This window comes from Dermochelys coriacea, chromosome 8, assembly GCF_009764565.3.
Source record: "Dermochelys coriacea isolate rDerCor1 chromosome 8, rDerCor1.pri.v4, whole genome shotgun sequence".
NCBI classification, from domain to species: Eukaryota; Metazoa; Chordata; order Testudines; family Dermochelyidae; genus Dermochelys; species Dermochelys coriacea.
Genome location: NC_050075.1, coordinates 66,318,916 through 66,332,607, shown reverse-complemented (window position 1 = coordinate 66,332,607; position 13,692 = coordinate 66,318,916). Strand labels below are relative to the sequence as shown.

At 42.0% G+C, this 13,692-nt stretch overlaps 1 protein-coding gene across 9 annotated transcripts in view; it reads right to left on the bottom strand.

Moving 5' to 3' along the window:
* Positions 1-13,692, bottom strand: part of CAMSAP2 (calmodulin regulated spectrin associated protein family member 2) — a 162,665-nt gene that overhangs the window by 53,774 nt on the left and 95,199 nt on the right. For all 9 annotated transcript variants that reach the window (XR_006273763.1, XM_038412793.2, XM_038412792.2 and 6 more), the window contains 2 exons: positions 10,083-10,224; positions 5,465-5,604 (listed from right to left, as the gene is read on the bottom strand). Coding sequence is in view for 8 of the 9 variants with exons in the window: in XM_038412793.2 (XP_038268721.1) it covers positions 5,465-5,604; positions 10,083-10,224 (282 nt within the window). In the remaining variant the exon portion in view is untranslated. The remainder of the gene's footprint in view (positions 1-5,464; positions 5,605-10,082; positions 10,225-13,692) is intronic.

The following is a 13,692-nucleotide window of genomic DNA, read 5'->3' as shown; positions in this document are numbered from 1 at the left end:
CCTCATCCAGACACCCAAGAACGTGGGGGGGTGTGCGCGCCTCCGGGCACCCAACCACTCCACCCCAGAGGACTGCCCAAGCAACAGAAGGCTGGCATTCAATAAGTTTTGAAGGGCAATGTGGCCTTGTCCTTCCCTCCTCCCCCACCCCACCCGGTGCTTCCCTCTTTCCCCACCCCTCCCGAGCTACCTTGGCAGTTATTCCCCTATTTGTGTGACGAATTAGTAAAGAATGCATTAATTTGAAACAATGACTTTATTGCCTCTGCAAGCAGTGATCAAAGGGGGGAGGGGAGGGCGGCTGGCTTACAGGGAAGTAGAGTGAACCAAGGGGGCGGGTTTTCATCAAGGAGAAACAAACAGAACTGTCACTCCGTAGCCTAGTCAGCCATGAAACTGGTTTTCAAAGTTTCTCTGATGCTCAGCACGCCCTGCTGTGCTCTTCTAATCGCCCTGGTGTCAGGCTACGCGTGATCAGCGGCCAGGCGATTTGCCCTAACTTCCCATCCCGCCATAAACCTCTCCCCCTTACTCTCACAGATATTGTGGAGCACACAGCAAACAGTAATAACAATGGGAATATTGGTTTCGCTGAGGTCTAACCGAGTGAGTAAACTGCACCAGTGCGCTTTTAAATGTCCAAATGCACATTCTGCACTTGCTCAGCCTATAGTTGAACAGCTCCCGACTACTGTCCAGGGTGTCTGTGTATGGCTTCATGAGCCATGGCGTTAAAGGGTAGGCTGGGTCCCCAAGGATAAACTATAGGCATTTCAACATCCCCAACAGTTGTTTTCTGGTCTGGAAAGTAAGTCCCTTGCTGCAGCTGTTCATACAGACCAGAGTTCCTGAAAATGTGAGCGTCATGTACTTTTCCCGGCCATCCCACATTGATGTTGGTGAAACATCTCTTGTGATCCACCAGTGCTTGCAGCACCATTGAAAAGTATCCCTTTCGATTTATGTACTAGCTGCCTTGGTGCTCCGGTCCCAAGATAGACGGAACGCATATCCCTATCGCCCCACAACAGTTAGGGAATCCCATTGCAGCAAAGCCATCCACTATGACCTGCACATTTCCCAGAGTCACTACCCTTGATAGCAGCAGCTCAGTGATTGCATTGGCTACTTGGATCACAGTAAATTTGCTGACTCCAAATTGATTCCCGACTGACTGATAGCTGTGTGGCGTTGCAAGCTTCCAGAGGGCTATCGCCACTTACTTGTGAACTGCGAGGACTGCTTTCATCTTGGTATTCTTGCGCTTCAGGGCAGGGGAAAGCAAGTGACAAAGTTCCATGCAAGTGCCCTTACGCGTGCAAAAGTTTCGCAGCCACTGGGAATCATCCCAGACCTGCAACACTATGCAGTCCCACCAGTCTGTGCTTGTTTTCTTGGCCCAGAATCGGTGTTCCATGGCATGAGCCTGCCCCATTGCCACCAGGATGTCCAAATTGTCAGAGCCAGTGCTTTGAGAGAAGTATGTGTCCATGTCTATGTCCTCATCACTCTCGTCACTGCGCTGCCGTCGCCTCCTTGCCTGCTTTTGCAGGTTCTGGTTCTACATATACTGCATGATAATGCGTGAGGTGTTTACAATGCTCATAACTGCTGCGGTGATCTGAGCGGGCTCAATGCTTGTCATGGTATGGCATCTGCAGGAAAGCAGAGTTGCAGGGGAAGCGATGGTTGGATGACTAATTTTGCAGACCTACTGCACCGTCTACTGCCAGGACACAATAGCTGAGTGGGCTGCACGCTTGCCATGGTATGATGAGACAAGAGCAGCCGAGCAGAGTTGCTGCGGAAGCGGCAGATGATGATGGTCATATAGAGGACCTATGAGACAACCAGGAGAGCAGAGTGGCAGTGGAAGCAGTCGTTCGATGAGGATGGTTTGCAGTCCTACTGCACCGTCTGCTGAAAGCAGTATGGCGCCCGCACGAAAAAAGGCACAAAACAATTGTCTGCCGTTGCTTTCACGGAGGGAGGGGCGACTGACGACATGTACCCAAAACTACCCACGACAATGTTTTTGCCCCATCAAGCATTTGGAGCTCAACCCAGGATTCCAATGGGCAGCGGAGACTGCGGGATAGCTACCCACAGTACAACACTCTGAAAGTCAATGCGAGCCTCGGTACTGTGGAAGCACTCCGCCGACTTAATGCGCTTAGTGGGGACACACACAATTGCCTGTATAAAATCGCTTTCTAAAAAATCAGCTTCTATAAATTTGACCTAATTTCGTAGTGTACACATGCCCTTAGTTAAACTGAAATAAGCCTGGGGTTAAACTGAAATAAGAGTGTCCTTTTGCACTGGCTTAACTGAAAATGTTTAAAATCACACCTTAAGTTAAATTGGTGTAATGCTGCATGTAAACAAGCCCTTAGGGACTAAGGGAGGAGTGGGCAAACTTTTTGGCCCGAGGGCCACATCGGGGTTGCGAAACTGTATGGAGGGCCGGGTAGGGAAAGCTGTGCCTTCCCAGAACAGCCTGGCCCCTGCCCCCATCTGCCCCCTCCCACTTCCCACCCCCTGACTGCCCCATCAAACCCCCTGACCCATCCTACCCTCCCTGCTCCCTGTCCCCTGACTCCTGACCAAACCCCTGTCCCCTGACAGCCCCCCCGGGACTCCCACGCCGATCCAATTGCCCCTGTTCCCCATCCCCTGACCGCCCCATCAAACCCCCTGACCCATCCTACCCTCCCTGCTCCCTGTCCCCTGACTCCTGACCAAACCCCCGTCCCCTGACAGCCCCCCCGGGACTCCCACGCCGATCCAATTGCCCCTGTTCCCCATCCCCTGACCACCACCCAAAAACCCTCAATCCATCCAACCCCCCTCCGCTCCTTGTCCCCTGACCACCCCCTCCCGGGACCCCCTGCCCCAAAAACTCCCTAGGACCCCACCCCCTATCCAACACCCACTGCTCCCTGTCACCTGACTGTCCCGATCCCTGTCCACACCCCCACCCCCTGACAGCCCCCCCCCCCCGGGATTCCTACACCTATCCAACCACCCCCTGCTCCCTGTCCTGACTTCCCCCCCAGGACCCCTTGCCCCTTATCCAACCCCCACCACCCCGGTCCCATCTCCCTTACCATGCTGCACAGAGCAGCAGGAACTCGCAGCCCCACCAGACCCAGCTACGCTGCCCGTGCTGCCCGGCAGGAGCGGTGGGCCAGAGTGCTGGGGGCGCGGGGACAGTGGGGGAGGGGCCGGGGGCTAGCCTCCTTAGCTGGGAGTTCAGGGACCAGGCAGCACTTTCCCGCGGGTCCGATGTGGCCCGCGGGCCGTAGTTTGCCCACCACTGGACTAAGGCCTGGTCCAGTCACAGATTTTGTGCTAGTATAACTATGTTGACTAGGGATGTGATGTTTTAGCATTACAGTTATGTCAGTACAACTCCTAGTGTGAACACAGGTATATTGGTACAAAGGTGCTTTATAGCTGTATAATTTATTCCCCTTCCCCTAATGGAACAAGCCAAACCTATTAAAAGCATATTTATGCCAATATCAGTGCATCCACAATTGGGGCCATGGGGAAGGCACTGCCACACGTTAACTACAATGTGTGTGTGCAGATGAGGCCTGAAGTAGACAGCATCAGCTCATATCTGGAAGATGCTAAGTGCTCCTGTGAACTGCTAAACATCTTCATCTGGGTGAAGTCAGTGGGAGTTGAAGGTTCTCAGGAATTAGCAGAAATGAGCCCTAAATGCAGTTATTGGGCCGGTTTTGTTCAATATCTTCATTAATGATCTGGAGGATGGTGTGGATTGCACCCTCAGCAAGTTTGCAGATGACACTAAACTGGGAGGAGAGGTAGATACCCTGGAGGGTAGGGATAGGATACAGAGGAACCTAGACAAATTAGAGGATTGGGCCAAAAGATATCTGATGAGGTTCAACAAGGAGAAGTGCAGGGTCCTGCACTTGGGACGAAGAATCCCATGCACTGCTACAGACTGGGGACCGAATGGCTAGGCAGCAGTTCTGCAGAAAAGGACCTGGGGTTACAGTGGACGAGAAGCTGGATATGAGTCAGCAGTATGCCCTTGTTGCCAAGAAGGCCAATTTGGGATCTATAAGTAGGGGCATTGCCAGCAGATTGAGGGACGTGATCGTTTCCCCTCTATTTGACATTGGTGAGGCCTCATCTGGAGTACTGTGTCCAGTTTTGGGCCCCACGCTACAAGAAGGATGTGGAAAAATTGGAAAACGTCCAGCAGAGGGCAACCAAAATGATTAGGGGCCTGGAACACATGACTTATGAGGAGAGGCTGAGGGAACTGGGATTGTTTAGTCTGCGGAAGAGAAGAATGATGGGGGATTTGATAGTTGCTTTCAACTACCTGAAAAGGGATTCCAAAGAGGACGGATCTAGACTGTTCTCAGTGGTAGCAGATGACAGAATGAGGAGTAATGGTCTCAAGTTGCAGTGGGGGAGGTTTAGGTTGGATATTAGGAAAAACTTTTTCACTAGGAGGGTGGTGAAACACTGGAATGCATTACCTAGGGAGGTGGTGGAATCTCCTTCCTTAGAAGTTTTAAGGTCAGGCTTGACAAAGCCCTGGCTGGGATGATTTAGTTGGAAATTGGTCCTGTTTGAGCAGGGAGTTGGACTAGATGACCTCCTGAAGTCCCTTCCAACCCTGATATTCTATGATTCTATGATTCAGATGACAACACACACAGTAATTGCACTAATACAAGGAATTCTGTATACCTGTGAGAAGACTCAAACACTTATTTGAATCTCATAGCATATGTTATAATGAACATACATACTGTGAAATTCAGTACAGTTTTCAGTTTTAAGCTAAGGAAATGAAATGCACACAACTACACATTATATGCATAAGTGTTAGATATTTAAATTTAATTAATTCAGGAAATTCAAAGTTATGGTTTGCAGAGCAACCATAGCATATCAAATAAATATTGCACATACACATGTAAAACACAGAATTTAACACTGTATATATATTTTATATTTCTGTACAGATGGACATGGGTAGATGAGTTAGTTATTCTAGAAACTATAACTTTAAATTACACTAAGGTTTGAAAAACTTAGGAAGTCACAGCCATCATAACTCTCAATTACATTTTTAAAGAAATATTGCAGATTGTGTGTTTTTAATTAAGAGAGAACAAAGTTATGACAGTCTGCCCAAAAATTAAATTTTTACGTGTTCTCCTTTTAAAAATATATTTACATTTCAAGTTCAATAATAACCATCAAAAATGAGGTGATAATTGCTCAAACATGCATTTAATATGCACATTATAATTAAATCACGGTGTTCCAACAAATGCAGTATCCTTTTTTGCTGAACCACATAGCAATAGACCGAAAAGCAGTTAAAATAGCATTTCTAAAGCAAATTAGAAGAAATCACATGTTCCAAAAAAAAAAATTTTTTTTTTTTTTTTTTTTTTTTTTTTACCTTTACTGAAGCAGCAGCATAGAGCATATCTTCAAGAGCGAAATGGCAACACTGGTTCAAATATTCCTGACAAAATTCTTGGATGAGCTGTAGATTATATAGGCTATCAGCCAATGACATGGTCTCTTTCAAACAAATATCTAAAATGAAAGCGGAAACAGAAAAGGTTAGGCATAGCTACAGATCTGAAAATAAAAGCTTTACATATAATAAGTGCCAAGCATTTTGGAGGCAGATTAAAAAAATCAAAATATTTTGTCAAAAGGAGTTTTTTAAAAATCCAGTTTTGAATTAGATTTTAATTTCAGAATCTTGAGTTATGTCATCTTACATTTTATTCCATTGCATTTTTATAGGTTTCTTTTTATGCTATCAAAGTAGATTAACATCTTGAATACTTTCTAACACACACTATGATTGGGATTTTTTTGTAAATGATAATTATAAATTATGATTTTTAATGACCCTTGATGAAAATAAATTATAATCTAACTCTTGACCCGTTTATTATTTTGAGACCATCACAAACATTACCGTATAACTTAAATATATTGCACTGATTACAGTATCCCTCTTCCAACTAGGTTTTAAATGCTCAGATACTAGTAGGAAGTGAAATGGAATTACATGTCTGTTATTGGAGCTCTCCAAGCATAATTTATTTCTCATCACTGAACAGCCACTCTTGAGAGAATGTGCCTCAACATCACAAACTCTGGCTCCACCTATAAAAGCAATATCAGTTCAAGCACCATACACTCTCTTTTTTGGAGCCACATGTTCAAAAATGAGTTTAATAACGACTTACGAGGAGAGGCTGAGGGAACTGGGGTTATTTAGTCTGCAGAAGAGAAGAGTGTAGGGGATTTGATAGCAGCCTTCAACTACCTGAAGGGGGGTTCCAAAGAGGATGGAGCTTGGCTGTTCTCAATAGGGGCAGATGACAGAAGCAGCAGCAGTGGTCTCAAGTTGCAATGAGGGAGGTCTAGTTGGATATTAGAAAACACTATTTCACTAGGAGGGTGGTGAAGCACTGGAATGGGTTACCTAGGGAGGTGGTGGAATCTCCACCCTTTTTAAGGCCTGGTTTGACAAAACCTTGGCTGGGATGATTTAGTTGGTGTTGGTCCTGCTTTGAGCAGGGGATTGGACTAGATGACCTCCTGAAGTCTCTTCCAACCCTAATATTCTATGATTCTAATACAAGGAATTGCAGGCCCTGATGCCCTCATTTCCTTTTACTATTCAAAATACCATTTATAGTCACAGAAGTGGAAATGGTGGATAGATTAGTGTGGTTCTGACACTGCAATATACTCTGCATACCATGTACAGCTGAGTAGCTTTCTTTTCTCCTTCAATAATTGTCTTTTAAGAGATAGACTAGCATTAATAACTCCATAGAGAAGTTCTTAAAGAATGTGGGCCCAAAGAAAATAAAAAGGAAAGGATATAGGCATCAGACTTTAGTAATAAACAGAAAGAGTACAGCTAAGTGAATATGTGAATGAAGTTTTATGTAGCAGTGTGATGGGATGGACTAGGTCCTGAGGCCCCCTGCTAGAAGCCTTGTGGCTCTGCCACACCCCACCCCAGAAAAGGGTCCTCCGAACTGTCTAGAGCGGCTGTGTGGGAAGCAGCCAATCAGGGCCCAGCAGGTCAGTATAAGAAGAGCTGCAGGGCCAGAGTGGGTTCAGTTCCTTGCTACAGCTGGAGAAGAGTGGATGGTGCTCCAGGCTGGCTGCTAGGACTCAACAAGGACAAGGCCCTGAGATAAGGGTGAAGAATGTACGGGCATCATGGGGAAGTGGCCCAGGGAATTATAGCAGCAACACAATTTATCTAAAGGGACATTGTAGACAGCTGCTATCTATAGGGTCCCTGGACTGGGACCCGGAGTAAAAGGCGAGCCCAGGTACCTCCTTCCAGCCACTAGAAAAGTGGCCTAGACTTCGATACACCGCAGAAGGGGAACTAAATTCTTTTAATGGCACAAGTGAAAAGCTGGGGCCAGAAAGGCCCTGAGAGGACGAAGACATTGCCTTCAGGGAAGGAGCCCTGAGGCACCGCTCTATTCTGGAACGGGGACAAACTCAGAGAGACATTACAGAGGGCACTAAGAGAGGCTCCTGTTGGACTTGTTTCAGAGTAGCAGCCGTGTTAGTCTGTATCTGCAAAAAGAAAAGGAGGACTTGTGGTAACTTAGAGACAAACGAATTTATCTGAGCATAAGCTTTCTTGAGCTACAGCTCACTTCATCGGACGCATTCAGTGGAAAATACAATGGGGAGATTTATATATACAGAGAACATGAAACAATGGGTGTTACCATACACACACTAATGAGAGTGATCAGGTAAGATGAGCTATTACCAGCAGGAAAGCAGGGGTGGGCGGGGGGAGGAACCTTTTGTAGTGATAATCAAAGTGATAATCACCTTACCTGATCACTCTCATTACAGTGTGTATGGTAACACCCATTGTTTCATGTTCTCTGTATATATAAATCTCCCCATTTTATTTTCCACTGAATGCATCCGATGAAGTGAGCTGTAGCTCATGAAAGCTTATGCTCAAATAAATTCGTTTGTCTCTAAGTTACCACAAGTCCTCCTTTTCTTTTTCCTGTTGGACTTGTACTCTGAAAGAGGTTTGTGTTGCTTTTATCTCACAGACAGACTTTGTATGACTTGGCTGGAGGGCCGAGTCACCAAAGACTCACCACAAACAGAGTTTAGGCCCACACACTTGGCAAGGGGTACTTGCAAGAGGTGAGCACGACCCAGTTACAGGCAGCTTCACAGCTTTCAGGGTGGAGACATTTCTCCAGCATTCCATGGCAGCTGTCTTACAACTATTAGGATGGGCTACCTGGTAGAAGGACTTATGTTGGTCATGGATAGGAGTTAATCATTTAGATAAATCTTTCAGCTGAAACTGATACCATCTTGAATATGGTCACAAATGTAAAAAAATATTTGAAACCAACAAAAAGATTCTTTCTTCATCAGGCAACAAATCAATGCACTTTTAAACTGAAAATATTCAGCTTTAATTTCTTCTGTTAAATTTGGTTTGGGATAAAGACTACAGGAGACCAAATGACTAAGATGGAATTTAGAATGTGGATGTAGCATCACCTTTACCTTACAGAACAAGATGAAAGGAGGATCTGGCATAAGCAGCCTGTTTGCTGATCTACTGAGAATGCAGCTTTGAGGGACAGGGGAGTAAAAGTGGTCTTGACCGTACCGAGTTCTCATCTCAGGCAGGTAAAGCCTCACACTAGAAGACACACAAAAATAATGCCCTATTCATAGTCAGAAGAAGAGAAACTACTGTTCCCTGGACTGGAAGATTATGATAAATTGCTAAAAGCAGCCAGGTACAGTCTTTTAATTTAAAAAAGCAAGTAGTCCAGAATACAAAGAATGAGAAGACATTGGGTCTATGTTTCTGCTGTTTCCCTATTTATTAAAGCTTCTCCATTTTAGTGCATACCCTTCTGGTAGCTGGCGTCCTTAATTCCAAAATGACCTTGTGCTTCCCATGTGAACATTCAAATCTATTAAGTGCCAAGAATAATACTGTTAGATAGAGTAAGCCTCAATAAAAAGGTTATATTTTTAATGTTTTCTATGGTTCTCATAGTAGTACCTGATCACCTCTGACTTTATTTTAGAGATAAAAGGGGAGACTTTAGATGCATATTTTAAAAAGGTAAATGGGATATTATGGCTAGGAGATCCAAACAATAAAACTGGTGATATTAAGCTAGGGATTTGAGGATAACATGAACCCTGTCTTGCTTCACTGTTCTGAAAAAACAGAGTGGAGGAATCTGTGGGAAACCATACTTGAGATTCCAACTCCAGGCCTAAAAAATGCATCAGTCAGAAATTCTGAATCTCTGTCTGTTCTCAAACAGTAAGAGGGCAAGGTGTTAGCTTTGGAAGCAAAGATCCAAGGAGTCAACATCCATGGCAGCCCTGGTTTCAACCCTTCTCTGATCAGACACCCTAGACAGTAACAGCACATGCCTGGATTTGACACTTATATAACTTGAAAGCCAACTTTTTCCATCTCATAAGTCCAAGAGCAACTGGAGTTTTGTTTCTTAAATCTGAGGGCCTGTGCTACTGGAGGCTTTCTATGGAATGGTTTTGCATAGGGATTTCACACTTCAGATCTGAGCAACCCTGAGATCCATGTGCATGATCCCAACAAGGCTGAAGCTTTCATGGGGAGAACAGAAGGCCAGAGAATGACCAAGGAGGGCTGGATGCCAAGACACTTTAGGCACTGAAGGATGTGCTCTCAAGAGTAAGGAATCTGCCAAGACAGTTCCTTATGGAATTATCTTTACAAGCTTATATTTGCTTGATGATTTATAGATATTAATGGTAAACATAATATTGGGAGATACCCTGGTAAGTGGTGCTCTCTCTTTAAAAAAAGAAATTTTATGCAAGTCAGAGCTTTTAAGAAACTCAAATTTTACCTCTTATGTATCTATGCTATTCAATGCCACCATTTTAATGTACACTGAAGAAAAAGCCATTTTAACTTGCATCAGCATCCTCTGAATGGCAGAGAGTCCTCTAACATACAAACTCACCCTCCAGTTTGACAATATCAGGACAGTAGAAGTGGATCAGAGCAGCTAAAGCACAACCATCTGTACCATCCTTCAGCAGATTTTCTACCAGTGGAATGCAAGGCAGCTGCTTAAGCAGTGTTTGCTCCTTCCTGTAACGAGCCTACCATGTAGAAAGAGGAGATTAAGATAGACATATGTTCAGAAACATATGTGAAAACAGATTTGTACTGTAGATTCTGTGTTCCATTAGTGAAAAGGCATTAAGTAATATCAAGTCAGTCACCATTTTGTCAGAGGTTACTTTCTGTAGATTAATATTTATGCTAAACAAATAGGCAAAATGTAGACTGATTTAAAAGGAAACAAGTCCATATGATAATATTGCAACTTTCATTCAAAAACTACTGTGCTGCCAAAGTTTGACCAAATACATACAATATTCTGGTTTCAGAGTAGAAAGCTGTGTTAGTCTGTATCCGCAAAAAGAAAAGGAGTACTTGTGGCACCTGAGAGACTAACAAATTTATTTGAGCATGCAAATAAATTTGTTAGTCTCTCAGGTGCCACAAGTACTCCTTTTCTTTATAAAATATTCTAATTCACTCTGAAATCAGACAATTCATTTATCACTATTAGGAGAATAACTTACAAATAGTGGCATTCAGTTTCATAAGCATTCAAAAATTACTTATTTGTCTAACATAATGAGCCAAATCCTCAGCTGGTGTAACTCTGCATTGCTCTTTGAAAGTGAGCTGAGCTAAGCCAATATGCACCACATGAGGATCTGGGCCAATACATGCTTCAGTTATAACAGACCTGACGCCAAGTTCAAAAGTAGAGAAATCTGGATTTGATCAGCTCCATTTTCATTATTACTGTGTGTTATACAGACAACAGGGCATTTAGAAAAGGATTCATGGTCAAGATTACTAGGGTAAAAGAATTTTACAAAAGGAAAACATTTTGAAAAGCAACTTTTTTTTTGCTCTAATTTCATATTGGTCATTCTTAATGTCTCCTCACAACCCCTGGGGCGGCATATTGGGGGAAAAAAAGGACATATAAAAGATGATATATTTACTAACTTGTTGATATGACTTATTGTGTAACTGACCTTTTAATTTTCAAATACTACAGAAAGTTTACAATCTATCTTAATACCTCAATTATGGTGCTAATTATGATGTCAAGAATATCCCTGAGCTAACTAATTTTATGTTTAAGTTATGTATATATTTAGATGGAATCAGAGGGCTCTCTTTTGAGGTTCTGAGAATTCACTCACTGTAACCCTGAAAATTATACTTTTGGTGAGAACTGGATGCGATTCCATTCAGTGCATCTCAGTGTCTCTCTTAAATTGGCCAAAATGGTGGATTGAGAAATGTAGAACTCCCAGACTATATTACCTTGTGGAGAGACACCAGTACTGTGAACTGAAGACAAGCCTTTATTATAGCACACTAGAATGGCCCAAATAACTTAACTAGTTCACATTTTAATATTTAAAGAGTAAGATTTAAAGCTTTACTTCACGCTTCAAATGTGGTGACACTATTGCATGAAGTATATTGTATGAAGATACAAATGGAAGAAGACAGTATCCCCTTGCTATGATAGACATCTGAAAATGCTAAACAAAAGGTGTTCATCTTTCATGTATTATTAGTATTTGATTTGCATATGTTAATAACACTTTAAATTACCTATATTTAAGCAAGACATTTTTCTTACCGTTAGAGCTTTTTCCTCCCCTGCCAAATTGCAATTCTTTACTCGTGACAAGCTACTCTATTGTCATGGAAATCACAATACTGTCACAAATATAGAATTATGCTTTTCCTTCATGGAAATGGTTTAGAAATGAAGTGTGAGGAGAAATGTTTTACTTAGATTTGATTTTATTATTAGACAACAATAGCAAAGAAGATATGGTAACACATAATATACAGATTGGCTCAAAAATCATAATTAAAAATTTCTCCCAATAATTTAATATATTGTTTTAAAAACAGTCTCTCAATTTTGTTTAAAGAACATTTTAAAGTTGTTTTAAATGTAGAGTACAATGGCTGGCTAAGCAGCATCTCACAATATGCCACCACACAATGCCTTTTGGGAGAAAGCTTCCTGTCATTTAAATGATGATTCAGGTTGCCTTAGGAACATTGTCTACAGACCTCCCTTGGGAACTACAGTATGTCAAACCTTTAAGGTAGACCTGGAAGAAGATGGTTGGTTGAGAGAGTAGAAATATCCAACTTCAGGAAAAATAAGTTAAAATATAGTCAAATCTACTAGGTTGCTCAAGGTATATTTTGTATCATGTTTTAATAGGAATTCACTCAGCATTTGATAAAGAAGGCAACATATGTTATGCTACTTCAAGTTACTGTGTAGCCACCAGTGACTATTTTTTACTTTTAATTTGGAAGAAAATCTCTTTTAATCATTTAGAAAGTGTGATGATAAACATAGTCATAACAAAATATAACACCTCAACATGCTAGTACCATATTTATCAAAAGATTGGTACAGCACTGCTTTTAATAACTGCACTACAAATATATATGTTTCTAATATACTGGTGGGGAACTATTGGTAAACAAATACCTTATACAAAAACAGCAACAACAAAAGGTTTATTCTGAAACAGCTCTTCACAAACATTCTGGTTTAATGGAAATACTGTATGTCAGATTATGATGAGAATGTACTTTATTTTTGTAGGTCTGTAATGACCATACACAGCCCACTTGTGGCTTTACTCCTCTCCCCATGTTAGTTATATTGTTGTCCTTTCATTCCTGAAATAAGAACATTTAAATGGTATTACATAGTCCAGAACTGAATATTCTCTTTAAATATACATAGATAGCAATGCAGAGGGGAAAAAAAAGACAACACTGCAGAGGAATTACTTTAATGCTACAGACTCTTATGAATTTGGGTTCAATCAGCTAGGAATAGAACAGCTGTAATCGCTACTACAAATTGTTTCTTAATGCTGTTCTTTAGGCAATGGCCAAACTTTATTTACAATAAGCAGTTGCCTAAGCTTATTTTCCTCTCTTTGCAATATATAAACCATCTCTTACTAGTTAAAACAAAACTAACTGAGGGCCTGCACAAGTGCAACATGTGTGATTTGATTGAAAGATTAAAAGTACATTTTTGGACAACAGAACAAAATGCAGTACCGCCTTTACTTGAACATCTACAGACTAAGTAAATCTCAAAGCAGCTCCATATCTATAGTATGGATTTACTGATGACAGAGAAAAGAGCATATTATCTTTATTGTTGAAGTGTAACAGGGGGATATGTTAATTAAACTACATACAATTTTAGTGCAAATTACAATATGTTATTAATTAAGCACAGAATTACATTATTATGCTTTTATAATTTTAACAATGGGGGACAGCCAATGTTTTACTCCCCTAAATACTCATCACTAATTGAAAAGAGAGAAACTAGGATAAATGGGTTGTGTGTGATACACACTTTTTAATAAGTGTCTAAAAACTTCAAGTGCCACAAAGGTTGGTTTTTGTGGATCAACTTTCTTAAGAAAGTACACAAGCAGCTCTGATTCACACTGAATAGGAGTTTGCATATGAAC